The sequence below is a fragment of the Bos grunniens genome, chromosome 5 (assembly GCF_055505025.1).
Source record: "Bos grunniens cultivar Pamir isolate PY7600 chromosome 5, Bosgru_T2T1.0, whole genome shotgun sequence".
Lineage (NCBI taxonomy): Eukaryota > Metazoa > Chordata > Mammalia > Artiodactyla > Bovidae > Bos > Bos grunniens.
In genome coordinates, this window is record NC_141169.1 from 110,071,845 (window position 1) to 110,099,650 (window position 27,806).

Below are 27,806 nucleotides of genomic sequence, written 5' to 3' on the forward strand. Positions count from 1 at the left end.
TACCGCTAGCAACACCTGGGAAGCCCAGACACAGGCTACCTGAGTGTAAACTAAACCACCGCTGATGATCTGAGCGAGCCTGGGCATTTATATTGAGTGCTTTTATCTAAACGGATATCTGTCCTCAGATGGATCTTATGTTCAGTGCAACATCCTCCGAGTCTCTGCTGAGAAACAACAAAGCTGTATTGATATTTACCAATATCTCGTTTTTCAAATCAATGCCCATGACTTGCATTACATTTAGACACTTCTTTGCCAGTTTCAAAACACCTTCATATTCATTATATCAATGGCCCTGCCAGGTAGGAAAATCCGGAACTATTGTTCACACTTTGCAGATAAGGAATCTGATGCTCAGAGAGTTTGAGTGATTTGCCCGACCAACACAGTAGTAAGAGACAGAGCTGGGGCTTGAACCACCTCCCTAGCCCTACACGGGCCTGTCTCCCTGCCTCCAGGTTGCTGTACCGCTCCATCGACTCTCACACGGAGGACAAGGGTCCCATATACAACTACCGCGTGGAGATCTCCGTCTTCTTCATCATCTACATCATCATCATTGCCTTCTTCATGATGAACATCTTCGTGGGTTTCGTCATCGTCACCTTCCAGGAGCAGGGGGAGCAGGAATACAAGAACTGCGAGCTGGACAAGAACCAGGTAACCCCCACCCCCCAGAGGGCGAGAGGCCGGGCAGTCAGGATGCTGAAGCCTGTGGAAGCAATCCTTCTGCAGAGAACCTGATCTCTGCTTAGGAAAGGAACTCCCCCCAAACCCCTGTCAGGACCTCTGGATCCCCGGTCCACACCTTTGCTCTAGACTCACCATTCTGGCTGCTGTGTGGACTTCGCATGGTAAGGAAGCCAGGGGGGAAGCCAGTTAGTGTAGAGGAGCAGTGCTTAGACCCTTATGTATTACCAGGTTGATGACAGTAGAGACGGAGCAAATAGACTGGTCGGGTTTAGAAGCTGGAAGTGGAGGCTGGAGGAGAGAGGAGGGCTTGGGTGAGTCCCGTCCTGACCTGGGGTCCGGGCACAGCGCAGAGTTAACCAGAATATAGTCAACCAAGGACCCCTTGGCCGCGAGCTATGGCTTCTGGTCTGTGGACACTGGTAGCTAAGACCACTGACTCAGGATGGGAAAGGAGAATCGCAGAAAGACGGGCCTCCAGAAGAGTCTATAGCTGGAAATATCTGAGAAGATGGACTGTCATTCAGTCAGCAAGCGTTTACCAACCATCCCCGAGACAGAAGGAAGGAGACAGGGCCCCCTCAACTACATCCTGATGGGGACCAACCAAAGAGGGTTCTCCCTCCTTAGAGGAATGATAGAACCTCAAAAAATGTCCAAGTAACAGCTGGTTCAACCTGTGAAACCCCTCCCGTCTAACCCCAGTGGCAGCGTGTGGAGTACCCCCTCATCTGGGTTACTAACCCTCCCGTCTACCCTAGCGCCAGTGCGTGGAATAACACCCACCCCCCCAACCCCCCCAACCCCCCCCACCATCATCCGGGTTACTAAACCCTCCCGTCTACCCTAGCGGCAGTGTGTGGAGTATGCCCTCAAGGCCCGGCCCCTGCGGAGGTACATCCCGAAAAACCAGCACCAGTACAAGGTGTGGTACGTGGTCAACTCCACCTACTTCGAGTACCTGATGTTCGTTCTCATTCTGCTCAACACCATCTGCCTGGCCATGCAGGTCAGTCCCGCGGGCCAGCCGGGGTGCCTGGGTTGGGGCAGGGTCCGGGGCGGAACGGGGCTGGGAGGTGTTGCCATTTCGCTGGCCGAGTGGGGCAGGAGGGGCACCTTCCCGAGGGGTCAGAATGCCAGGACCCTGGGCTGTGACATAGAGGGCGATGGAGCACAGGTGATCTTGCAGTGGCATTGATCGTCCGTGATGCCAGCTGTGTGGAGCCCACCTGAGGCCAGGCGGCCACGCAGAGCTGACCCCGATGAGAGCAGGGCCCAGGCTGTGCTCGCCTGCGTTTGCGGGAATGACAGAGAGGGGAAGTGGACCCTCAGGGCTTCTTGAGCCCACCTGGTTCCCGCAGGTGTGGCCGACCCCTGGGCTGCATTCAGGAAGGTCTCTATTGAGGGTGTGGCTGGGAGCAGGGAGCCCCCGCCTTATTTCACAGCCCCTCCGCCCCCACCCCCTACCCCCAGCACTACGGTCAGAGCTGTCTGTTCAAAATCGCCATGAACATCCTCAACATGCTCTTCACCGGCCTCTTCACAGTGGAGATGGTCCTGAAGCTCATCGCCTTCAAGCCCAAGGTAGGCCTTCTGGGACGGGCCTTCGGTCCACAGCGTCGAGGGCGGGCTTGGGTCGATGCGGGCAGAGTCTCGGCCAGGGACCGGATCCTCCTGGCGATGACCGCTGCAGCCCAGGAGCCTTCAGGGCTTGCGCCAGGCCGACTCCTTTAAGCAGACTCTCAGCCCCTGGACTGACCTGAGGTCTGGACACAGGGAGCAGGGAGGTGCCTGAGCTAGCCTCCTTCCGGGGGAGGCGGAGTCGCCCTCGCCCCCGCACATCGTCTAGAAGAGACTGGAAACCAAACCTCACCAGGCCCAGCGCCTCCAGACCCAAACGGGGTCTGTTCTCACGCGGGCACTGCACAGACGAAGAGCCTTGCTGCAGGGGCTCAGGCGGGGCCGCTTTTGCTCAGGACTGGGCGTTAGTGCATCCGGGGGCCTCTGGTTCCCCACTTCAGGGCTGCGGTCACTGCCCATACCTTCCGGCACCGGACTGGGCGTTAGTGCATCGGGGGCCTCTGGTTCCCCACTTCAGGGCTGCGGTCACTGCCCATACCTTCCGGCACCGGACAGACCCAAAAATGTCTGTGCGTAGCTAGGTATAAGCAGCTTTTAGAAAAAAACATTGGGAGAGATTAGAGCTGAGTGAGGCAGGACAGGGCAGGTTGGCTCCTGCTTCTTGGATCATCTGTGCCCTTTGTCACTGACCAGACGCCCCCCACACACACACATGGCCTCGAGGATGGAGGGTGACTGGGTTTGAGCAGCTCCCATCTCTCTCCCTATAGACAGCTCAGCGTCACCGTGTCCACTGCCTGGGCTTCACAGCTGCCCTAGATGGGGTGTCCTGGGGGCTCAGGGGCTTCCAGTTGCTACACAACTTTGAGGGGGTCAGTGAGACGGGATCTAAGAGGGTAATGCAGGACAGGTTTCCGAACCTTCTTGTCCCCACTTCTACTGGTTTTTCTAGATGCAACACAGGTCAACCCCGGGGGAGGGGCGGAGGGGCCAAACTTCACGTTCTTGGTCCTGTATTTCACTTCCATTCAGATGCTCACCTGCTCCAGAACTAGAGGGGCCAGGAGGGATGCCCCAAGGCTGTAGATCGGATCCCTGTTTAGTGACAGGATCCTCGTTGTCTTCTCTGAATTAATGTTCCACCAACATTTGTCAGTAACCTGCGATGCTGCACACACCTCATTGCATGGAATCCTCAAGACACCTCTCTGAGATAGGTATTAGCTCCTTGTCTTAGAGAAGAGGGGAGTGGAACTCAGAGCAATTAAATGTTGTATTAATTACACCATTATTAAGTGGCAGGACTGGGAATAGAATCCAGCATGTCTGACTTCGTAGTCGATGTAATTCCCTCCACACCAAGCCATTAGCAAGCGTCTTCCTGCACCATATGTTCTGCTGGGGACTTTGCAGAAGGAGGGAAACCCTTGAGGGGCTTCAAAGACAAGACAGGCCGTGTTCCCACTGCACCAAGCCTCCCCCACCAAAGGTACCTAAGAGTGTGGAACCCAGGCTGAATGCACAGAATGAGACCCTAATAAATGTCATTTGGTAATAATCATGGTGCTTTCCCACCTCCTCCAGGGCAGCAAATAGGCTCTTTTCACTTTCCCTTCCAAGCCCAGTCCCATTTAGGGGCAGAGAAGACCACGGAATGTCCCTGGCCATCTTCTGTGGGGCCCTGTTCCAAGCCACATGGCCAGGGGGCCGGCAGGCTCAGAGCCCACAGCAGCACACCCCAGGGAGGCTGGTGGGCCAGGCCGTCGCTGAGCTGAGCCTCCAACTCAGATGACAGCTTCCAGGAGGGAACGGGCATGGTTTTCTCCTGTCTCATGAGATGTGCGGGTTAAATAGATCAAAGGCTTGAGTCACTCTGTGTTGAATCAGATGTGTTTCTGACGATGTCAGGTGCTGCTGCACAGCCCTGTGGGGTCTTCCTGAGCCGGGCTGCAGAGCTCAGGGGATGCACAAGACAGACCTGCCCTAAGGAGCAAGTGGCAGTGACATTGCATGGGCCTAAGCCTGGAAAACACTGTCCCTGAATCCTGCAGACCCAGGAACAAGCCAGTTACCTGGGAAGTAGCCAGTTAGTGTGCTCGGAACCATAACACGCCCCATCTCCTGTACATCTTGCTTTCTGTCATGAGAAAATGGGGTAAAATCAGAGCGATGTTGCCAAAGAAGTGAAACAACCACCCTGGGGATCTGCATTTCACACGCAGAAGGGTCTGTCTGTGCTTAGAGAGAAAGGGAAAAAGTCAAAGTGTTAGTCACTCAGTCGTGTCCGACTCTGCAACCCCATGGCCTGTAGCCTGCCAGGTTCCTCCATCCATAGGATTTCCCAGGCAGGAATACTAGAGTGGGTTGCCATTTCCTTCTCCAGGGGGTTTTCCTAGCTCAGGGATCGAATCTGCGTCTCCTGCATTGGCAGGCGGTTTCTTTACCACTGCGCCACCTGAGAATCCCTCATTAAGGAACAGATTCCAGAAGCATCGCCAACATTTCCAGGCAGAAAACCAAGCCAGAAAGTGTCTGCAGCTCTGGTGGAAATACTGAGCTGGCTCCACCCGACAACCAGGGCTCCTAACGTGGCTGCATGTCTGTGTTGCGTGTCTGCACCCGTGAGCGTCAGCTGAGGAAGGGCGGTCAGAAAACAGGGATGCGGGTGTGGACGTCAGACCTGACAGCGGGTGTCTGAGGCTGGCCTGCTGGGCTTCCTTCTCCGTCGCTTGGTCTCTGTGGTTGGTTGGTCAGTGGTTCAGTTTGTAGTCCGGCCTTGTTCTTTCCGTGTCTTCGTGGTAACTGATGTTTCTGGTCTTCATTTCCATCTGTTCTGCTTACCACTTTGAGAAATTAAGTCAATTCAAGTAGATCTCTTCTCTGTCTGTCTGAAGAGTGGGACAGGTGACAGGCGTGTCCTGAACACCTAGTGGCCAGGGGATTTCTCCCTCGAGCAGGAGAACTGTCCTGGACATTCCCAGTGGCCCCTGGGCCCTTTGAGACTGTGCAGGACTGAACTGGTCAGCATGAAAAGGCTTTGGTTAGAAGGATCTGAAGTTCATTGAGTAGCTGGAGTGTCCTCTTATGAATGGAAATTTATCAGCAAAGACAGAAAAGAACTTTTAAGATACTCTTGATGATAAGCACTGAAAAATATCCAATAACTAGGAATGCGTGTGTGCCAAGTCGCTTCAGTTGTGTCTGAGTCTTTGTGACCCCACAGACGGTAACCCACCAGGCTCCTCTGTCTGTGAAATTTTCCAAGCTTGAATACTAAAGTGGGTTGCCATACTCTCCTCCGGGGTCTTCCCAGTCCAGGGATCAAACCTGAGTCTCTTGCAACTCCTGCATTGGCAGGTGGATTCTTTACCACTAGCACCACCTGGAAAGCTCCAGATACAGGCAGGTCCCCTCAAACCTTCATCCTGGGTGGTTCTGCAGTGGAGACCTGCTGTGAACTCAGGTGCCAACAGGGCAGGGGAAGACTCTCCCAAGACTCCAAAGGAACCCAGCTGGTTCCCATCCCATCCCATGCCACCAGGGGAGGCTGTGGGTGCTTGTGCTCTGCCCACACCGAGCTCACCTCCAGGTGCCCAGAGCACTCATCACATGTCGGTGAGATGAGTGAGTGAAGGCCTTTGAAACTTTGCTGGGGAGGAAAAGCTTAACTCCAAAGAAAAACTGGAGCAGATGTCCAAAGTGTGCATTCCTCGAATAACTTTGAGGGTCACCACCACCCACCTTGGGTCTCCCCTGCCTCCTGCTGCCCCACCTCCATCCCATGCTATTTGAGCTGGGAGGTGCCAGCCTCTTGAAGGGCAGATCACAGGGTAGAGCTGTCAGGGAGGTGGGAGGCAGGAGGGGGAGCAGCTGTGTGCCAGCCAGGCCGCCCCACTCCGGCAGTCCCCGATCACCGTGATGTTTGAGGACATCGTGACGTCGCATACAGTTGACATTATCTCTGCGAGGCAGCGGTTCCCAGTGTGACACTCCACTGCCGGCTGCGCCCACCCCCCATCTCCCAGACCCACGACCTGGAGCCCAGGAAAGACAGAGTTTCTGGGACCAGGGGCGCTGCCTCCCAGGCTCAGTCCAGCTAGGCTCTGACTCGGCTGGACCTCCTTCCCTGGTCAGGCACACATTGTCTCCCCCTGCATTTTAGATCCTGCCTCCTCAGTCCTCACTAGGATTCAAGATGAGATCCCCTGAAGGTGCTTGGGGTTCTGTAGCCCACCTTCCCTCTCCTCCTCCCATGGTCCTGGGCTCTGCCTTCCCCACTGCCCAGCCCCACCCCGACAACTGACCCTGTACATCAGACCTCCCTGGGAGGGGCAGACTAGCTCCAGCAACCCTGACAGTCACTGGACGCACCGGGCCTCCTGCAGGTGCAGGGCTCACCTGTGTCCCACGTCGCCCCCACTATCACCAGAAGGTCATCATAGGTGGGGAAACCTCGGTACAGAGAGGTGCGGTCATCTGCTCAGGGTCACCCAGCCGGGAAGTGGCAGAGGGAGGACTCGAACACAGACACCCTGCCTCCAGGGCTCACACACTACACCGCCTCCTTCAGCTTGGAACAGCTCCAGGCATGGAGTGAATCGGGGCACAGATGATCCGAGAGAGAAGTCCGAATTCTCACACAGGTGCAGTGCATCATGGGATGCTGGGGCGGCAGTCTCTCCTTCCAGAAACGATGGGCTGAAGCCAGGGCTGGTTTGGTCCATAAGCCAGTGAGCAGAGGGTTGGCACACTCAGGAGAAGGGATAGTTCCTGGCCCGTCAACCCCAGGGACACAGCCAAGGCCTCCCAAGGCTGGGGGTCCACTCACCCTGCAGGCTTAGAGAAGGCTTCCAGCCCAAAGCGCTATTCCCCCGATGACCAGCCCTGCCTGGCTCTGAGGAGCTAGACCTTGAGAGGTTTGGTTCACCAGGTCAGGGAGAGCCCGAAAACCCTTTTCCTGACCCTGACTTCCACCAAGGAGAGAACGGGTGTGTGACCTGGCTCCAGTCAGCCAGACTTCCTGAAAGTCTGTGGTATTTTCCCAGTCTGCTTCCTCCATCACCCCACAAACCTCTGTCACCCGAGATTTCCAGCAAACAGGTCCCATCCACCTGGGGATTGGCAGGTGTGTCCTGGCAACCACTGACCTCCTGGAGGGTGTCAGCTGTTTCTGGGGTGGGTGTGGAACAGGGTGGAGAAGGGGCTGACAGCTGAATCAAACCATGTCCATGGTCCAGCTTGGAAGATTGATAGAAAGGGGGTGGATGGGTCGGGGGGAGCTGGCATCTTAAAGGGACCCTGCCACCCCCCTACTTGGGCTGTATGTAAACCTCCTCTGGGCGGGAACTGGTGGGCTCCGCGGCCAGTGGAGGCCCTGGACCCACAGGTCAGATAGGTCAACCGAAGGCCCCAGCAGCACAGCCTGCAGAGGGCGAGGGCAGGGCATGAGCAGAGGGAGCCTCCAAGGAGGGCAGGAGTGGGGGGCGGCCTGGTCACTGTGCGACCAGAGAGCAGGGGTGACAGGCGATGCTGTCATGGGGGCGGGTTGCAGGGTCCCAGGGCCTGGCTCCGGCCCCGTGCTTGCCCTCTGTTAACCTCCTGTCCACCGCTTCTGCCTGCCTTCCTCCCTTGTCTCTCCCCTCAGCCGCACTGCGGACCCAGGTGACCCACCCGTCTGTTCCAGGTCCCTCTGGTGAACCGGAGACTCCAGCCTTCCCTGCGAGCAAGACTCCCGTCGCCCTCTCTCCTCCTCCCCTTGGCCCCAATAACGCTCTGTCGCCGGGTTTTCTAGGCTGGATGCGGGACGTCCTGGACTCTTCTCTGGTTCCTGCTCCCATCCTCTCTCTGCCTGAACCCCCTACCCCTTCCTTCTGAAACCATTCTCCCCGCTGGAGGTAGCTCCCCAGCGTTTTCCAAAAGTGATGTTGAACACATGCACATTTGTCATTCGTTTGAGGTCCTCACTCTGTGCCCTCAAAACCGGCACTCCCCATGTGCCTGAAATGCCATGTGAGCACCCAGGAGGGGTTGGTTCTTTCCTGCCCATAGCTCAAATGGGAGAACAAGTCTCTTTCTGCCCCAGGGGCCCTGTGATATTCAGAGAAACACTCAAGGAGGCTGACAAGATGGCCAGGGTTCCAAGTGACCCTCACTTCCCCATGCCCTAGGCCAACCTCTGCTCCCTGCCGGTTGTCCAGAGGCTTTGTGGTGGCATTTCTGCTTACATGGGCAGACATGCTTGGGAACTGAGAAGGCCCTGTCCCTGTGACCTGACCTCCGCACTAAGAGTAATGGCCTGGACAGCATGTTTTGTGATCCAGCTGAAAGGGGGCACAGCTGGGAAGTGAGGGGTCAGGAAGCAGGATGGAGCCGGGAGAAATGGGCGAACAGAAGACGCCTGACTCCTAAGAGTCAGGAACACAAAGGGAGAGTTGGCCACCCCCAGGAGGGCTGGGGAGAGGGGCCTGGGAGACGCTTAGAGGCGGGGGCTTCCCTGGAAGGACCAAAGGGGCAGATGTCCTCTCTTAAAGTAGACACATTCCCCTGGTGCTGACCCTCCCCACTCCACCCCCCGGGAGAGCGACTGCCCAGCTCCCAGGATCCTGAACTGCGAGTGTGCATCCATGTGTCCCAGAGCACCACTCCCTGACTCCTCCACTCTGAGAGGACCCGTCCTGTCTTTGCAGAGAGTCTGCCTACCCAGGACTCCTCATGGAAATGGAGACAGTCAGTCATCCACATGCTTCCAGAAATGTTTCAAAAACATGCATCTGTTCCCTTCCCCAAATACAGTGTAAAACAGGCAAAATCCACATGTGCAGGACAAGGGGTTTGGTTCAGCACCCTGCTGCCTGCCAGGCACCAGGCATGACGGCCCGTGTGCTCCTCCCGAGAGGCCTCTGTCCCAGGCCCCCACCCTGCCTGCAGGAAAGGCTGTGAGAGCCCTGTTCTCTCAGGGCGTCTCAGCAGGATGCTGGTCACAGTGATGATGCTGGAGACGGGGCTTTGGAGACGCAGTCCAGGCCCCACACACACATTTCCAGGCTTTGGGCCTGACCCAGCCTCCATCCCCTTGAAGTGAAGAAAGCCTCTGGACAGAGGCAAATCCAGGGCTAATGCCCGTCTGGGGCTGGCATGAGGGTGACCTGGTTGTAGATGCTGCTCTGATGACGTGGTCCCCTCGTCATCGTGAGCTCCACCTGAGTCACCACTGAGCCCAAGGGCCTGGCCACCCACCTGGACCACACCAATGCTGCCTGTGATTCCCAGATCACGCCTCAAGGGCCCTGCCCCGTGTCACCTCCATCCCAGCAGGCAGCCCTCGGACAAAAGAGTCGGAGGCCTGGGAGGTGCTGGGGACACAGGAAGGGTGGCCAGGGGCCGGGTCTGAGGAGGGGCACCCGGGAAGGCAGGTGGGGGGGTGGGCCGGCCGCCCCTCCTGGGCTCGGACTCCAGCAGCGCCGGGCGGCCCCGCGGGCTCTGTGCCTGTCTGTCTAACCTTCCTTTTCACTCCCGTCCTGCCGCCCCGTGTAGGGCTACTTTAGTGACCCCTGGAATGTCTTTGACTTCCTGATCGTAATTGGCAGCGTAATTGACGTCATTCTCAGTGAGACGAATGTGAGTATGACTCTGCCCAGGACGCCTCCGTGCCCCCCTCTCTCTTCACCTCCTTCGGTTTATTTTTTGGTTTCCTGTTTTACCCGCTCCAGTCATGCTTTCTCTCGCACCTGCCGCCGTCCTGGGGGACATGAGCCCCCCCCACTATCCCCACTCCGCCAGGCCGGGCAAAGGCTCCCGCTCCTCCCGGACGCCCGCCCGGCCCCCGACTAACCCACTTTTGTCAGGCTCCGTGAGCAACGGGTGCAGGCGTGCACCTCCAGAACTGTGGAGTGGTAAGGGGTCCAGTATGCCCACATAACCTCTTTCTTTTCTCATTTTTTTCTCTTCTCTCCTTCCTTTCATGCTTTTTTTTGTTTTGTTTTCATTTTCCTCTTCCTTTTGTTTTGTTTCCTTTGTCGCTGGTTTTTCTCTCCCTCCCTCCCTCGGCTCCTCTGCCCATGCAGCACTATTTCTGTGATGCATGGAACACATTTGACGCCTTGATTGTTGTGGGTAGCATTGTTGATATAGCCATCACCGAGGTAAACGTAAGTACCGGCGTCCCGCCCTGTGACGCCGTGCCTGCCTCACGCTCGCCCCCATCGCTCTCCTTCGCCTCCTCTCCTCCTCCCAGCTCATTTCCACTCCATTATTCTCATTTGTTTGTTTAAATTGGTTTAAAGGATTTTTTTCCTGTTGCTTTATTTTGAGATTTCTTTATTCTCTTTTTTTAACATTTGGAACGAGTTAGGCCCTCCTCTCCTTCTGAGTCCTGATTCCTGCATCCTTTCCTCTCCTCTTTACAATCAGCCTGGCATGATGCACACTGTCTAGGAGGACGCAGCCCCGGGACCCCAGAGTAAGGCGATGGAGGGCTGTTTACAACCCCTGGGCAGCTGCCGGGGCGGGGACCCAGCCCCTTCCTGCTCCAGCATCCGGGAAAAGCCTCTCCTGAGGATCCTGGGCGGGCAGAGGCTCCCACTTGGCCAGCCCTCTCAGCGCACCCCGCCCTGTATTCACTCTGGAAGGGCCCTTTACTGGGAGAACACTTGTATCCCTCTTCTCTGGAGAGGGCTCCTCCCCCCCACCCCCCACCCTTCTGCTTACTGTGGAGCACCTGGCCCCACATGAGCCTGCCCTAAGGACCAGCCTTGCCCCTGCCTGGCTCTCCCTGGCCCGCACCCCAGCCTGGCTCCAGGGCCTCCTGCACCTGCTCCTGGGAGCTGCCCCTCCTAGACAGTCTTCAACCCCTGCACACGCTCGTCTGTCCCCGGCATGCTCAACCTTCTCTCTCTATCTGTAGGCAAGCCCTCTTGTGGCTGGTCTTTAACATGTGTGGTTTAGTTCCTTGTCATGGTTTTTCATTGGTTAAGAGACTTGATAATGTTTGCACAAATGTTGATGCACTGAACCGTTGAGTAACAGCTCAGAGCAGATGCTGAAGGGTTCTGATCTAAGGTGTCAGAAACCCCCATGACCGTCAGCCCCTCTACCCCAGTCCTTACCCACCCCTCCACCCCAAAGCTGGCTGCCAGTCATTGAACTGCCATTACTTCTTGTCCTGATTCCCCGTCAGAAGCCTGTCTGCCCCTTCCCGGGGGTGGATGCTGGGAGGAGGCCATTACGTCCTGCTGTCAACCACACCCCTCCGTGCTTGACCCACTGCCCAGATTTGGTTGCCTCTCTGTCTCAGGGATCCCCTGGGTCGTCGTCTTTGTCTTGTGATGTGCGTGCGTGTGTGTGTGTGTGTGTGTGTGTGTAAACTCCCGTGCACACACACTTCCTTGACCTTATCCAGTAAATCATTGGAGCACAAGGGAACTGAGCTCCCCCCAACCTAGGCCTCTTCTCCCTCGCACCACTCCCTGCACCTCCATGTGGCCCCAGGTTGTACCCCAGGGGCTCTCGGATACCTGCACATGCATATCCCTGACCAGGGCCCTGTGCTCAGACCAAGGGGCCCTCTTGGGGGAGACCAGGGAAGATCAGGGTGGGCCTGCTTCTGGAGGAGGGATCTCTGTGGGGGTCTGTGCAGGAACCAAGGGCAGGAAGGTAACAGCAGACAGGCCCCTGTGCACAAGACGCACCCAGTCCCAGGGTCTTCTGGGGTCAGGCCAGGAGGCCATGGTGGCCAGGCCCACGTCATCACTCAGCCTGCTGGTTTCTTTCTGTGCACATGCATTTACATGCACAAAAAGGAAAGGCAAAGGAGGAAAGGAGAGAGAGATCCATCTGAATGCAGAATTCCAAAAACTAGCAAGGAGAGAAAAGAAAGCCTTCCTAAGAGATCAATGCAAAGAACTAGAGGAAAACAATAGAATGGGAAAGACTAGAGATCTGTTCAAGAAAATTAGAGCTACCAAGGGGGCATTTCATGCAAAGATGGGCACAATAAAGGACAGAAATGGTATGAACCTAACAGAAACTGAAGATATTAAGAAGAGGTGATAAGAATACACAGAAGAACTATACAAAAAAGATCTTCATGACCCAGATAACCATGATGGTGTGATCCTTACCTATAGCCAGCAGCCTGGAGTGCGAAGTCAGTGGTCCTTAGGAAGCATCACTACAAACAAAGCTAGTGGAAGTCATGTAATTCCAGCTGAACTATTTCAAATCCTAAAAGATGATGCTGTTAAAGTCCTGCACTTGATATGCCAGCAAACTTGGAAAACTCAGCAGTGGCCACAAGACTGGAAAAGGTGAGTTTTCATTCCAATGCCAAAGAATGCTCAAACTACCACACAGTTGCACTCATCTCACACGCTAGCAAAGTAATGCTCAAAATTCTCCAAGTGAGGCTTCAACAGTACATGAAATGAGAATTTCCAAATGTTCAAGCTGGATTTAGAAAAGGCAGGGGAACCAGAGATCAAATTGCCAACATCCGTTGGACCGTAGAAAAAGCAAGAGAATTCCAGAAACACATCCACTTCTGCTTCATTGACTACACCAAAGCCTTTGACTGTGTGGATCACAACAAACTGTGGAACATTCTTAAAGAGATGGGAATACCAGACCACCTTACCTGCCTCCTGAGAAATCTGTATGCAGGTCAAGAGCAGCAGTTAGAACTGAACGTGGAACAATGGACTGGTTCCAAATTGGGAAAGGAGTATGTCAAGGCTGCATATTGTTATCTTGTTTATTTAACTTATATCAGAGTACATCAGGTGAAATGCCAGGCTGGATGAAGCACAAGCTGGAATCAAGATTGCCAGGAGAAATATCAATAACCTCAGATATGCAGATGACACCACCTTTATGGTAGAAAGCAAAGAAGAACTAAAAAGCCTCTTGATCAAAGTGAAAGATGAGAGTGAAAAATCTGGCTTAAAATTCCAACATTCAAAAAACTAAGATCATGGCATCTGGTCCCATCACTTCATGGCAAATAGATGGGGAAACAGTGGAAGCAGTGAGAGACTTTATTTTCTCCAAAATCACTGCAGATGGGGACTGCAGCCATGAAATTAAAAGATGCTTGCTCCTTGGAAGAAAAGCTGTGACAAACCTAGACAGCATATTAAAAAGCAGAGACTACTTTACCAACAAAGATCTGTCTAGTCAAAGCTGTGGTTTTTCTGGTAGTCACATATGGATGTGAAAGTTGGACCATAAAAAAGGCTGAGCGTGGAAGAATTGATGCTTTTGAACTGGGGTGCTGAAGAAGAATCTTGAGAGTCGTTGGACAGGAAGGAAATCAAACCAGTCCATCCTAAAGGAAATCAGTCCTGGATATTCATTGGAAGCACTGATGCTAAAACTGAAGCTCCAATACTTTGGCCACCTAATGTAAAGAACTGACTCATTGGAAAAGACTCTGGTGCTGGGAAAGATTGAATGCAGGAGGAAAAGGGGACAACAGAGGATGAGATGGTTGGATGGCATCACCGACTCAATGGACATGAGTTTGAGGAAACTCAGGGAGATAGTGAAGGACAGGGAAGCCTGGTGTGCTGCAGTCCATGAGGTCACCAAGAGTCAGACATGACTAAGTGACTGAGCTGACTGCTGTTTTTAAACAAAAAGTAAAGACAAAGGAAAAATCTCTAGAATATAAAATTTCTACCCCAAAAATTGGCTGTTGGGGTTGGGGTGGTGCAGGACCCCAGGACTGGCGAGTGGCATCACACGCAGAACCTCCATCTGTACAACGGTTTCCATTTACAATTCGTCATGGCCTCCAGCTCTGGAGTCCCTCCCCCATGAGCCTAACAGCCAAGGATGATAATCCCCATTGGCCGGGGCACAGGTTACGGCAGGGCACAGGTGAGGGTATGGCATAGGTGAGGGCGGGGCATAAGTAAAGGTGTGACACAGGGGAGGGCAGGGTACAGCTGAGGGCACCAGGCGAGACTGGGGCACAGGTGAGGCTGAGCACAGGTAAAAGTGCAGCCTGTCAGTGCCTTTCCCGCCCCTCAACTGGAGCCCAGGCCTCCCAGGGTGGCTGGCTCCCCACACCTGGGGCTAGCGCTGCTGTCTGCCTTTCCCGCCCCTCAACTGGAGCCCAGGCCTCCCAGGGTGGCTGACTCCCCACACCTGGGGCTAGTGCTGCTGTCTGCCTTTCCCGCCCCTCAACTGGAGCCCAGGCCTCCCAGGGTGGCTGGCTCCCCACACCTGGGGCTAGCGCTGCTGTCTGTCCAGTCCGCAGTGCCCTTTGTTAACACGTGAATCCCACATCCCCCTCTCGTGCATGGCCTCCTGCTGGCCAGGATTGGCTCAGCCCATATGTTTCATGGTTTATATCCTAAAGAACCACAGGAGGTTTTTTATTTTCAAAACCAAGAAGTTACAGGCCAGTGTCCCTTCTGGCCGGAAGCCACTCAGCTCCTCCCAGGCTTCTTCACCCACGTGGAGATACACCTCACTCCATAGATGGAGGAGTCTGTCAGAAGTCATGGGGAGGGTGGTCTGGAGATAGAATGGGGACAGTGCCTGTAATGGAGAGCAAAGCGGGGGCTGGAGACCCTCCATGCAACCCCCACTGTTTCCTTTTCCTCCCACACATGCAGTTAGGAGATGCACCTTGTCACCCCAGGCAAGGGGCCAGAGGAGAGGGCTGGACGCGGGTCAGACCAAGTGCTGGAGTCTTAACGCTGCTCCTCCATGGTCTGGGAAGCGTGATATTACTGCCAGGTATTGAAGCTCAGCTAAGAGCATTCATGTAGAAGCCTGGCATACACTGTAGAGCGCTGTTGAAGGGGAGAGAACGTGGCACCAAGCCAAGGACATTCTTTCCAAGCTCCCTGCCGACACACCTGCCAATCACAGACTCACAGCCCTTGTTCCCAGAGACACTGGACTCTTGGTTGACGGGTGTGGCGGGATCAAGGCAAGCTCACTGACCACTGCCTGTAACTCAAGCCAGACAGGCCTAGCCCATAGCAGGGACACGGCCCTGCACCTGGACAGCAGCCAGGATCATGGGGTCCAGTTACAGGAGCAGTAGCACTTCATCCCCACGCAGGGCCCTCTACTGCAGGTCTGCCTCCTGCCACCGGCAGCTTGGGGCCTGGCGCTCCCTGGGCCAGGGAAGAGCTCGGCGCCAGGACTTTGCTGGGTACTGCTCCAGCTCCGCCCCCCACCTTGAGTTTTCTAGTCCTTCTTTCTTCACCAGACCTCCCTTCTGGGATGAACGTTCTATTCCAGCCTTAGGATTTCTGGAGGCTCCTCACCTGTAACTCCTCATCTTTGACTGTCTTTCCTGAAATCACCAATTGCTGTCTTCATCCCTCTAGATATTCCCCAGGTTCAGATTCACCCCCTTCTCTTCAACAGCTCCGTCCTCCCACCTCTGCAGGCTCTGGTGCCCCCTAGGGAGGTGGGCTTCCTAGGAACCATCATTGCCTTCTATGTGCCGGGCACCTGGGATCTGTTGTGGACCAAACAGAAACCCGTCCTCAAGAGCCAGTATCCTAGGGCCAGGGGACAATCAGGCACAGAAAGCCAGGAAGTCTCATGGTATGCAAAAGATGAGAAGTACCAAGTGAAGGGATCAGAAAGTGGGGAGCGGAGAAGGCAGGTGCTGTTCTCGGAAGATGAGCTGTAGTGAAGAGGTGAATCTAAACAAAGAAAAGACCTAAAAATTGAAAGAAAATACACTGCTACTTGGACAAAAAGCTATAACAAACCTTGGTAACTCAACCTTGGTAACCTTGGTTTGTCATAGCTTTTCATCCAAGTAGCAGTGTATTAAAAAGAGTATTAAAAAGCAGAGACATCACTCTATGGACAAAGGTGTATATAGTCAAAGCTATGGTTTTTCCAGTAGTGATGAGTGGATGTGAGATTGGACCCTAAAGAAGACTGAACGCTGAAGCATTAATGCTTTCGAATTGTGGTGCTGGAGAAAACTCTTGAGAGCCCCTTGGACACAAGATCAAACTAGTCAATCCTAAATGAAATCAACCCTGAATATTCATTGGAAGGACTGACGCTGAAGCTCCAATACTTTGACCACCTGATGCAAAGAGCCAACTCATTGGAAAAGACACTGATGCTGGGAAAGATTGAAGGCAGGAGGAAAAGGAGACGACAGAGGATGAGATGATTGGATGGCATCAACTCGATGGACATGAGTTTGAGCAGGCTCTGGGAGATGGTGAAGGACAGGGAAGCCTGGCGTGCTGCAGTCCATGGGGTCACAGAGTCGGACACGACTGAGTGATTGAGCAACAACAACAAAGAGCCGAAAGAAGTGACGCGATGCCCTTGTGGGTCCCTGGGCAGGACGAGCAGGGCGGGGGGTCAGGGAGAGCACCAGATTTGGGGCTTCCCCTGAGCACAAAGGGGAGATTTTGGCACCTTTAGGAAGAGGTGTCCATGGTCTAGGGAACAGTTTGCTGTGCACAGGAACCAAGGATGAAGCCGCTCCACCATTTGGAAGGGGGACACAGCCATCCAGGCATGAGGCCTCTGGCTCAGAACAACCCCCTTGCTCTGGGAGATGCCTTGGATCCCACGATGTGACCAGAGGAGGCCCCAGGCCCCGGCTGTCCATGTCTGTGGCCCAGCTGCCTAGCCCCTCCTGACACGGCACCTCCTCCTCCTCCTCGTGTCCCTGAGGAAGCCCCCTCTCCTCTGTCCCTCAAGTCTGGAATTCTTATTCCAAGAGGAAATCCGTGGAAGCTTCCAGGGATTCAGCCAACCGCCCGCCCCCCACCCGCAACCTCCCTCCCCTGCTGACAGGAAGTGTTGGGAGGCCCAGGTCCTTCGTCAGGAACACAGGTGTCCCTAGTTGGGCACAAGGAAGCCATGTGACCAAGAGCAACAACTCACCTGGGGGCTGGACACCTCCTGGCAGGTCCACGTGTGGAGATCGGGGGCCATGGAGTCAGAACACTCACGTGGGGATGCTTGGATGCCCGGACTGTGGGCCAGTGGGGCTTGGAGACCAAAGGGCACAGGAAGTGTGGAGCACCCCCACACACACACACTGCCTGCTGGACAGGAAGAGAAAGTGGGCGGAGGGGACACGGAAGGGACAGGACTCGGCTCAGAGCTTCCAGGATGCATGCTGGGGCCCCAGGTGGGTGCTGCCCACCTGGCTCCTGGAACCAGCGGTCTTTTAACCACAGACCCACGGGCCTGGCTTCCAACGACTGCCCTCACTGGCTCCCACTTTGGCCACGTCCTGAGTCAGAGCGTCTGCTGCACGCCCACCCCCTCAGGCTGAGTCAGAGCCTCCCTCCCACCACCCAACCCGCAGCCCACGCCTGGCTCCTGCCCAGCTTCTCTGCCCCCACCACGGCTGAGGGGCCAGAACAGACGTCAGTATCCAGATGGCAGTGGTCCGCCTGGCCTGGGTTGCTTCTGAGGTCGAGTAAATCAGACTGGTGGTCTCGGGCCAAGCCGAGGGGGAAGCCATGATCCTTGCCACCTTCCTGTGCCGCCCCCACCCCCGCTCCTGGAACCCCTTCGAGCCCCTCCCCTCCTAAGCACCACCCCCACCCAGTGCCCCCAACAAGCCACCAAGGCACCTTGTTCCCAAAACACTGGTCACAGAGGGCAGTATTGACTCAGGAAGCTGCCTGCCAGGAAGTAACACTGCCTTTAAAAGAACGGAGGTGAGGCTAGACCTAGAGAAGCGCTTTGGGCGTGGACGTAAGGCCTTCAGGAGCACGACCCCTAGTGAGAAGGTGGACCTTGGCCTCCCCCTGTCCCGAAGGGCACTTTCTCTTCCGCTTGTAAGTGAAGCTGGCCCCGAGAGGTGGAGCAGAGCCCTGCTCACCAGCCGTGAGCGGGCCCCCAACAGGCCGCAGTCCAGTTGGACGTGGGGAGCCTCTTCCTGAGCCTAGCCTCCGCCTGCAGAATGAGGTCCATGTGCTGGGCAGCAAATTGATGAGGGCTCCAGGGTGGGGGCAGCTACTGCTGCTGCTGCTGCTGCTAACTCGCTTCAGTTGTGTCTGACTCTGTGCAGCCCCATAGATGGGAGCCCACCAGGCTCCGCCATCCCTGGGATTCTCCGGGCAAGAACACTGGAGTGGGTTGCCATTTCCTTCTCCAATGTATGAAAGTGAAAAGTGAAAGTGAAAAGTGAAAGTGAAGTCGCTCAGTCGTGTCCGACTCTAGTGACCCCATGGACTGCAGCCTACCAGGCTCCTCTGTCCATGGGATTTTCCAGGCAGGAGTACTGGAGTGGGGTGCCATTGCCTTCTCCGAGGGTGGGGGCAGAGAGTGTCCCAAAGCCAAGGCCTGGAGGAAGATCCTTCCCTCGGGGCTGAGCCAAGAGGCCCCTGGAGGGGGTTCTCAGCCTGGCCATATTAGCTGTCCAGCGTCCCGACAACCAGGACCCAAAGGGGACCCGCTCGCTCTGAGCCTTCTGACCAAGACCCTTTCCCTTTCTGTCATCTTCTAATTTCCTTTCTTTTTTTTAAATCAATTTATTTTAATTGGAGGCTACTTTACATTGTAGTGGTTTTTGCCATACATTGACATGAATCAGCCATGGGTGTACACGTGTTCCCCATCTCATTTCCTTTCCTCTCCTGCCCCATTCTTAGTTTTTCTTTCCACATACAACCCCCTGTGCGTGCGTGGTCTGTTGCTTCAGTCGTGTCCGACTCTGCGACCCTGTGGACTGTAGCCTGCCAGGCTCCACTGTCCATGGGGTTCTCCAGGCAGGAATACTGGAGTGGGTAGCCATTTCTTCCTCCAGGGGATCTTCCCGACCTAGAGATCAAACCCGCATCTCTTACGTCTCCTGCGTTGGCAGGTGGATGCCTTATCACTAGTGCCACCAAGGATGCCCTTCAACGCCCCTCCTTTGCCCTAAATCAGAGGACTGGACAGAAGGCAGCAGGCAGGGCAGAGCCCTGTTCGGCCACACGGCCAGCCCTCCAGTCAGCGGGTGATGCCCGTCCCCAGCAGCTGGCTCAGCCAGAGACCATCCACAGCGGAGGGACCTCAACTATTCCCTAAGCTCGTGGAGCAAGTGAGGGAGCCAATCTCTGGCCCCAAAGCACTGACCATGCCCCCAAAGCACTCACTCTCTCCTGTCACTTCCTGCTTCTGCTTATTCGTTTCCTTGAGTCTATCTCACTCTCTCGTGTCACTTCCTGCTCCTGCTTATTCGTTTCCTTGAGTCTGTTTCTTCTCCACCCGTCAGGCTCACTGTGTCCATCTCTGTCTGTCTCTCTGTCTCTGTTTGTCTGTCTGCCCCACCCCACACCACCCACGTATGGGACCTTGTGTTGTTGTGAGTGCTCCTGACAAACTGACTTTGTTCGAGCTCCTCTTGTTGGTTGTCTGCTTGAATGACTGTTCCTCCCAAGGAAGATAAAACAATCCTGGTGATCTTGTAATCAGCACCGTGTAGTCTGAATGCTGCAGGTGCCAGCACACGCCGGGCCGGCAGGCTGCAGATGAACAGCAGCGCAGCTCCTGAGGCTCCAGCCGCTCCCTGCATGACTGCCAGCACAAATGGGGCTCCCCAGTTCAGCCCCCAGAGTCCTGCAGGGGACATGGATCTGATCCCTGGCCAGGAAACTAAGGTCCCACGTTCTGGGCAGCACAGGCAGAAAAAACAACAAAAAGTTATGCTTAAAAAAATAACATTAAAAAAACTAATATCCCAAAGGAAGAATGCTGAATGTTTAAGAAGTAAAATAAGTAGTTTTAATTCTGTCGTCGCCAAGGCTCATTGGGCTGGGCCAAGTGACCCAGGTGGGCCCTCTGAGTCAGCCCTTCTGGTCCCATGCAGGCTGGGGTTGACCAGAAGACTTCAAGCCTCTGCTCAGGGATGTTAGGAGTATGGGCAGTTCTGGTGGTTTTCAGGGTGCATCCCAGATGGAAGCAGTGGCCAGAGCCCCAGCCCTGAGTGTGTATGGAGACCTTGTGCCCCTCGCCCACAGAACCCCTGAAACACGGAGCTCCTAGGTGTTCATGCGGGGCACAGGCCCCTGACCAAGCGGAAGCTTCCTGCGTGCATGTGTGTGCATGTGTGTCTGTGTCTGCGTGTTCCGTCCCGGCCTGCTGGCCACGTCCTAGACACCCGCCCCCCTGCAGGCACATGGGTGGGCCTGGCAGCCAGGCCCCTCGGGGAGCAGGGACAGCTCTCGGCCGTGGTCCATAAGTGACCAGCGCGGCGTCCTCTCTCTTCCCTCCTCCTCCCGTCCCTCATCCTGGGTCCCCACCAGTCCGCAAAAAGGACACCTCCCAACTTGCTTTGGGAAAAAAGGAACTTGCTGAGAAATCTATCACCCGAGAAGAATTTTCAGCCTGCGAGCAAATGTCTGGTCGTGCACAATTCCGCCCTTCAGAAGCCCTATTGTACATTGTCCTTGTTTGTACCTTGAGAACAAAGCACAGGAGCAACGCTCTGACAGTGGAGGGCGGCTGTGGAGGTGGAGTGAAGGTGGAGTCGGCGGCTCTGGGGGCAGGACCGTCCAGGGGCCAAAGGGCAGGGTGCCTCCCCGGGCGCAGCTCTGGGCTGCCGGGAATGCTCCCCTGCAGCCAGTCCCCTGCCCCCTAACGTGCCCGTGGTCAGGCCTGTGAGGACAGCTTCCCAGGCCATTAACACTAATGTCCTCAATTGTGTGCAGGGCTTTCAAATTTAAAAACCAGGTCCACACTTTATCTCATGCCTGTGGCCACAGTCCACACCCAGGGACCAGGAACCTCAGCTCGAAGGCTGGCCCTGCCACATGGGGGGTACCCAAACCTCGGTCCTCCCTGGAACCTGGAGGGTCACCACCCCAGGCTCCTTTGCTCAAATACCTGTGGGCCAAAAGCCACCAGGGGCACAAGCAAGGCCTTTCAGCTTCAGCTGGCAGTGCTGGGTAAGCGTGTGCAGTGCCAGCCCCTGGAGGCTGTCTCAGGACACAGTGAATCCACCTTCAAAATCCAGAAGACCTCAGTGATAACGAGTGAATTAGTCAGTCTGCCACCAGAGATGGTTCTGGGCAGAACACCCAAGAGCCTGGCTGGGTGGCAGCTGGTGGTGGACATGCCCCGCGCCTGCCAGACCTGGGCCCCCGCGCCTGGCCCTCCTGCCCTCTGCTGCCACTGGGTTGCTCCTGTGTCACCGAGACCTGGAACGCGGGCCTCTTCGTGGGAGACTCATTACAGCTTATCTCTGTCTGCCTTTCTTTAAAGCCAGCTGAACATACCCAATGCTCTCCCTTTATGGTAAGACCGAGCCTCCAGACCACGCTCTCAGCTTCTGTGACCCCCCTAACGTCCCCACTGCCTCCCCCAACCCCCAGCGTCTCGGAGCCCGGCCCCGATGCATGTCACCCACCTGTGTCTGCCATGCGCCTTGCCTGCCTGGTCTGCAAGCTGTCAGTGCTGTTGGTGTGATGTTTCGTCTGTGAGCTTTCCTGTGGGTGGCAGTTCACTGTGACCTTGACCATCTGAAAAGCCACTGGGAGAGAATCAGACCAGAGGGCCAGTTCCTGTTAAACATCCTGAGGACCCTGCTTGTTGGCATCTCCAACCTTAGTCTGATGTGGGGTTTGCATGGGACACAGGCCGGCGCCACGGCGAGGCCCCTGGGAGAGAGGAAGGAGAGGTAATGTAGTGGAGGTGGAGAGGCAGTGTGTCCCTCCTGATCACCAGCTCCTGGGAGCTCTGATCAAGGCCCCAGCGAGAGGTTACAGTGGGATCCTTAGCTATGAGGGGCCTTAGAACTGGGCCACACGCCCGCGTCCCTGCAGCAGGCCGTGTGGTTGGGGCCACTCCTGCTGCAGGAGTCTTTGGCTAAAGTGACAGAGCAGCCACTTTGAGTGACCTTGAAATCACCTTGGAACAGCTGTCTCCAAGAGGCTGCAGTGAGACTTCATACGTGGAACAAGTGTGAGTTTGTAGAAGGACTGGAGTGTGGGTTGATTCCCCAAGCCCCGAAGTGAGCAGATGAGGCAAGACCCAGGGTGGCGTTCCCTGACAAAGCCCAGGCCCGTGGCTGGAAGGACTGACCCTGGGCGTCCTGCCCCTCGCCTGGTCAGTAGAGCATTGGGCGCCTGCAGTGTCGGGCGCCCAGGACCACTCAGGCTGCAAGCTCGAGTTTGGCTGTTTAACAAGTCAGATGTAGATGCCCCTGTGGCACCCACTTCCCAAACTCGCCACACAGCTGAGGTTCCGTGGGAGCTGGCGCTTTCTTCTTCCTCTCCTCCCGAGCATGGTGGGGCGGGGGGGTGCCAACAGCCGAGTTACAAAGCCCTGAGCCTCCTCTCCATCCTCCTCTGGTGGACACAACCTCCTTTTAAGGAGAGAAAGTAGAATTTCAAGTAGGCACACAGATGATACAATATGCAAAGAGGAAGGGCATCAAAGACTTCAAGCCACACAGGCGGGTGGCTTCCCGTACTGGTAGGTGGGCAGCCTGCTGCCAGCTCCCCCCAGCCCTGGGCCTGCCTGGAGAGCAGCTTGGGTTCAGAAAGAAGGCTCGGTGAGCCTCTCCCGGGGCGGAGCAGGGTGTGCGGGTACGTGCAAAACCTGCCCCTCGGGGTGTCCTGTTGTGTTGGAGGTGAGAGAAGAGGCCCCTGGAACAGCCGCAGGATTAGACACGGGGACGTGAGGGCTGCTGTGCTGGGATTTTCATGGGTGTTGTCAGGCCGGATCTGACCTGGAGACGGTTAGAAGTAAAGCCAGAGGAGCTGGGAGTTGAGATGCAGTGGCCACACAGGGCCCAGCAACAACCCCGAGACACCTCCAAGCAGGAGGCCTGTGGCAGGAGCAGTAACAGGAAGCCCAAAGGTCCGTTCTCTCCTGGTGCCAAAGGGCTGGGGGCTGCACTAGCACTGGAGAGCCGGCCAGCTCCCGGGGCCAGCACCCCCAGCTCTCTGTCCCATGTGGGCGGGAGGGGGTCAGGGGTCTGTCTGTGCTGAGTGCCCTGAGGTCTGGAGGCAGACGGTGACACGGCAGCCGGTCTTGTCCCTAGACCTGGCCAGGCGCCTGCCGGCTCTGGCCCCTGCCCCCTCCAGGACACCGTGAGCAGGGCCCCTTGGTCCTCTCACACCCAGGCTGGACTCATCCAGGGCTCACTCTTGCTGCCCTGGCCCACCCAGCCCGTGCCCCCAACCCTTCCAGGTCTGCAGCCTGGAAACCAAGGCCTGAGGCAGGTGGAGGGCAGCAGGGGGGCAGCCAGGCCTGGTCCCAGCACCAACACCCCAGGCTGGCCCGCAGCCTGGGCGGTGGGGCCGTGGGAAAGAGATGACACCTAGAGTGCTGAGTCTGGGCAGCCAGGGAGCAAGACTCCTCCGTGGGCAGCCCACCCGCCTACCAGGACCCCGAGCCGTGCCGGGCAGGAGGGAGGCTGGGGTCCCTGGAGTGGTTCTCAGCCTAGATCTCAAAGCAGATGGAATTCCTACAGAATCACCTGTTCCCCCCACCCCCACAAGTAGGTGGGGAAGATTAGGGGTGCTGGGGAAGGCGATCCGGGCCAGGGCACTGCTGGGCGCTGCCAAGGCCAGGAGTTGGCCTGCCCACCCCTGGGCGCCTGAGAGTCTAGTGCAGCCCACCACCCCGCTCGCCTCTACCCCCACCCCGGGCCGTGCCGAGCAGCCTCGCCCGCCCACCCGCCTGGTAACTGCTGTGTTAACGGCCCCAGAACGCGGAAGAGAACTCTCGCATCTCCATCACCTTCTTCCGCCTCTTCCGGGTCATGCGTCTGGTCAAGCTGCTGAGCCGCGGGGAGGGCATCCGGACACTGCTGTGGACCTTCATCAAGTCCTTCCAGGTAGCCAGCCCTGCCAACCCCCGAAGCTCCCCCCGGACGGTGCTCCCAGCTTAGGCGTCGTCAGCATTGGGCAGTCACCCCCTCCCAGAGGCGGTCCAGCAGGGTCTGCTCTTCACACCTGCTTATAGACTTCGCCAGACACCCCAGGACCTGGTGTCCCCAAGGGGGCTCAGCGCTGCCAACTGCAGGGTTGATCTCTGCTCCCAAGAGTCACTTCCTCCTAAAAGTGGGATAGCTGGCCCTGGCCCTGCCCTCTCTAATGGGTCTCGTACACGTCTGAGGTTGGAAGAAGTACAGCTGTTAGATCCCTGAACTTCCTGAAGACACTGGCATAGGGACCCCTGTACCTGAAACGCCAGACTGTGGGCTTCTTGAGACAGAGATCCCCAGTATGGAGGGGCCCAGGGACAGGCTCAGGGTGGGTCCTGACCTGAACGTGTAGGACTGAAGTTGCAGCCAGAGGAAAAGGCTGGGCTGTCGGGGCACTCCACTCCACCCACCAGGACAGGTGCCTCCCCACCCCCTCCCAGCCATCTGCTCCTGGGGTCTGAGTGGTCTCAGTGGGGATCAGGCCTGGGCGTACCCCAGAGTCCCATAGCCACGGTTGACTACAGGCCTCACAAACTCACCCACCGCTGACAGTTCCTGGGCTGGGAAGGGGGCCGAGGAGCAAGCCTGAAGGGGGACGGACACCCCATGGGCCTGAGGCACCACCTGGAGGTGTGCGGGCTTCGTCCATGCCCTGCGAGCCTAAGGCCTCCCCAGGAGGAGGCAGGGACACTGAGCAAGTAAAATGCAGGGACCAGCCACAGGCCAGTGCTGCCTGAGCATTTTGTGGGCTTTAAGTCAGCCAGACCCCCAAATCCCTGAGGTCACCACTCTTCCTCCCCTTTCTCAGGTAAGGACACTGAGGCTCAGGGAAGTTAAGCCCGCCCAGCACCTACAGCTGCGCTGATGGAAGCAGGCTTGGGCCAGGATCTCGCTCTTGTTGAGGGCCCCTTGGTCCTGCCTTTGCTCCACCTGGGGAACAGCTTACAGCTGTGGGGCGACTGGTGGGCACCCCCCGGCCCTCCGGCTGCATGAGGACAGGCGGGCAGCAGGAGAGTGTTGTGCTCACTCTAGATTGTTTCTGCCAAGGGGGCATCATGCTGTCTCGAGCTCAGCACCCAGTTTTCTGGGTCCCCCACCCGAGATCTCAGGTGCCTGAAACCAAGGGAAGGGGAAGGGTCAACACCAGGCTCAGGCTTCCCTCAGTGCCCAGAACGTCTGTCTGACTCCTGGAAGTGCCCCCTGAGCCTGGCAGCAGCTGGTGGCTCCAGAGATGCTGCCGCAGGGAGGGATCCCGCCACCAGCCTCACGCATGCATGTCCCGCAGGCCCTACCCTATGTGGCCCTCCTGATCGTGATGCTGTTTTTCATCTACGCCGTGATCGGGATGCAGGTAGGACGGACTCCTGGCCCCCAGCCCACTTCCCCTGACTCCCCACTTCTGGGGTCAGAAAGATCACCAGAGTGGAACTCCTCCCCCCACCCCCATGCTGTCCCATGGGTGCAGAGCTCAGAGACCCTCTCTCCCCATGGCCCCCCGCCCAGATTCCGCTTCTATAGAGAAAAACTCCCCCAAGTTACACAATGATTTGTTAATTATTCCTCAATGAAGTTTTCTTTTAAAGAGAAAATGTCAAGAATCTGCAGCCAAAAGAGAGGAAGGCCAGTGAGCCTTGCCCCTGTAAGACAGAGTTGCAGTCTCTGCCTCCACCAGCTCTCCCAGGGCCCCTCCCAAGGGCTGGGGGTGGGGCTGGACAAGGCAGCAGGTACCTGCCCCAACAAGGCCCTCTGAACTTTGTTCAGCTTATGAGCCAGTCTGTCCAGGGTCAGCTGTGACCCCTAAAAAGACCGTTGGGTGCTGGGTGGAAACCAGGACCCCTGTGTCCACAGTTCGCTGAGCCCATCCTCTCCCCTGCCAGGTGTTTGGCAAAATTGCCCTGAATGACACGACAGAGATCAACAGGAACAACAACTTCCAGACCTTCCCCCAGGCTGTGCTGCTCCTCTTCAGGTGGGTTTTCTGACAGCCAAGGCCCGATGCAGCCAAATAAATAAATATTTAAAAAAGGAAGACAACCTCTTTCATGTACAGATAATGTTCTGGTCTGGACAGCCTGCCATAACAAATGCCACGGATGGATGGAGAGGCGCAAACAGCAGGTGTTTTTTCCTCACATTTCTGGAGGCTGGAAGTTCAAGATCAAGGTTACCAATGATTCTCGTCCTGGTGGGAGCCTCTTCCTGGGCTGCAGACGGTGTCCGGATCCCTGTGTCCCCGCTCCGTGGAGAGAGAGGAGAGCACGTCTCTTTCCTGTTCTTATAAAGCTGCTGCTCTCATCACACACCCCCAGCCCCACAACCTGTTCTAAACCTAAGTGCCTGCCAGCAGTGTCACACTGATGTTTGGGGCTGCAACATGTGAATTCTGTGGGGAGACAAACATTCCATCCATATCAGGCAGTAGCTAATCCATAGATATAATAGATGAGCTCATACACCATCACTGTCTCAACATAATACTACAAGTTTTATCCCATGCAGTAAGACGAGAAAAGTAAACCAAAGGGTAAGAATTTGAGAAGAAACAAAATTAAATGCCAAAGAAATGGATTGCCGAAGACAACGAGAAACAATCCAACTTAAAAATGAGCAGAGAAGTTGAGTATTGCTCCAAAGAAGATACGTGAATGACCAATGAGCACATGAAAAATGTTCAGCATCACGAATCATCAGAGATATGCAAATTAAAACCACAGTGAGACACCACCCCACCCCATCGGGATGGCTACTGTGAGAACACGAGTCCTGCTGAGGGGGTGGAGATACTGGAACATCTGTGTAATACTAGTGAGAATGTAAAATGACAACAGCTACTGTGGAGGAACAGTATGATGGTTCCTCAAAATATCAAAAATAGATGTAAAATTCCGTATGACCCAGCAATTCCACGTGTGAATATATACTAATATGTAGAAGAATCAAAAATGGTATCAAAGAGATACCTGCACCCTTATCTTCATGGCAGCAGCATTCACAACAGCTACAGCATGTCAGCAACTGTAGGTCCTTCAAGAGAAGAATGGATGGACACAGTGTGGTTACAACACAGTGGAACGTGATTCAGCCTTAGAAAGGAAGGAAGTTCTGACTCCTGCTTTGACACAGACAAACCTTGAGGCCATGATGTTCAGTGAAACAAGTCATAAAAGGCCAGGTTTCCTGTATGATTCCACTTACGGGAGGTTGTTGTTCACTCGCTGAGTCACGTTGGATTCTTTGCGACCCTATGGACTGCAGCATGCCAGGCTTCCCTGCCCTTCACCATCTCCCAGAGCTTGCTAAAACTCCTATCCCTTGAGTTGGTGACGGCATCCAACCATCTCATCCTCTGCTCTCCCCTTCTGCTCCTGCCTTCAATCTTTCCCAGCATCAGGGTCTTTTCCAGTGAGTCAGTTCTTCACATCAGGTGGCCAAAGTATTGCAGTTTCAGCTTCAGCAGCAGTCTTTCCAATGAATATTCAGGACTGATTTCCTTTAGGATTGACTGGTTTGATCTCCTTGCTATCCAAGGGACTCTCAAGAGTCTTCTCCAACACCAAAGTTCAAAAGCATCACTTATTCGGCACTAAGCCTTCTTTATGGTCCAGCTCTCACATCCATACATGACCACTGGAAAAACCGTAGCAGCTTTGACTGTATGGAC

General features: G+C 55.8%; 1 protein-coding gene and 1 long non-coding RNA gene across 21 annotated transcripts in view; one reads left to right on the plus strand and one right to left on the minus strand.

The window, feature by feature from the left end:
• Positions 1–27,806, plus strand: part of CACNA1C (calcium voltage-gated channel subunit alpha1 C) — a 459,352-nt gene that overhangs the window by 413,865 nt on the left and 17,681 nt on the right. For 8 of the 20 annotated variants that reach the window (XM_086402606.1, XM_086402605.1, XM_086402610.1 and 5 more), the window contains 8 exons: positions 462–663; positions 1,544–1,702; positions 2,167–2,277; positions 10,338–10,421; positions 21,475–21,507; positions 23,927–24,055; positions 25,431–25,496; positions 26,023–26,114. In XM_086402606.1, coding sequence (XP_086258732.1) covers positions 462–663; positions 1,544–1,702; positions 2,167–2,277; positions 10,338–10,421; positions 21,475–21,507; positions 23,927–24,055; positions 25,431–25,496; positions 26,023–26,114 — 876 coding nt within the window. Of the gene's footprint in view, positions 1–461; positions 664–1,543; positions 1,703–2,166; positions 2,278–9,807; positions 9,892–10,337; positions 10,422–21,474; positions 21,508–23,926; positions 24,056–25,430; positions 25,497–26,022; positions 26,115–27,806 lie in introns of all 20 variants that reach the window. The other 12 variants (XM_086402608.1, XM_086402607.1, XM_086402611.1 and 9 more) reach the window with 8 other exon arrangements.
• On the minus strand, positions 14,269–14,577 carry LOC147373006 (uncharacterized). The gene is made up of 2 exons (XR_015164473.1): positions 14,497–14,577; positions 14,269–14,340 (listed from the first exon to the last, which is right to left on the minus strand). It is a non-coding gene; the product is annotated as an uncharacterized LOC147373006 (long non-coding RNA).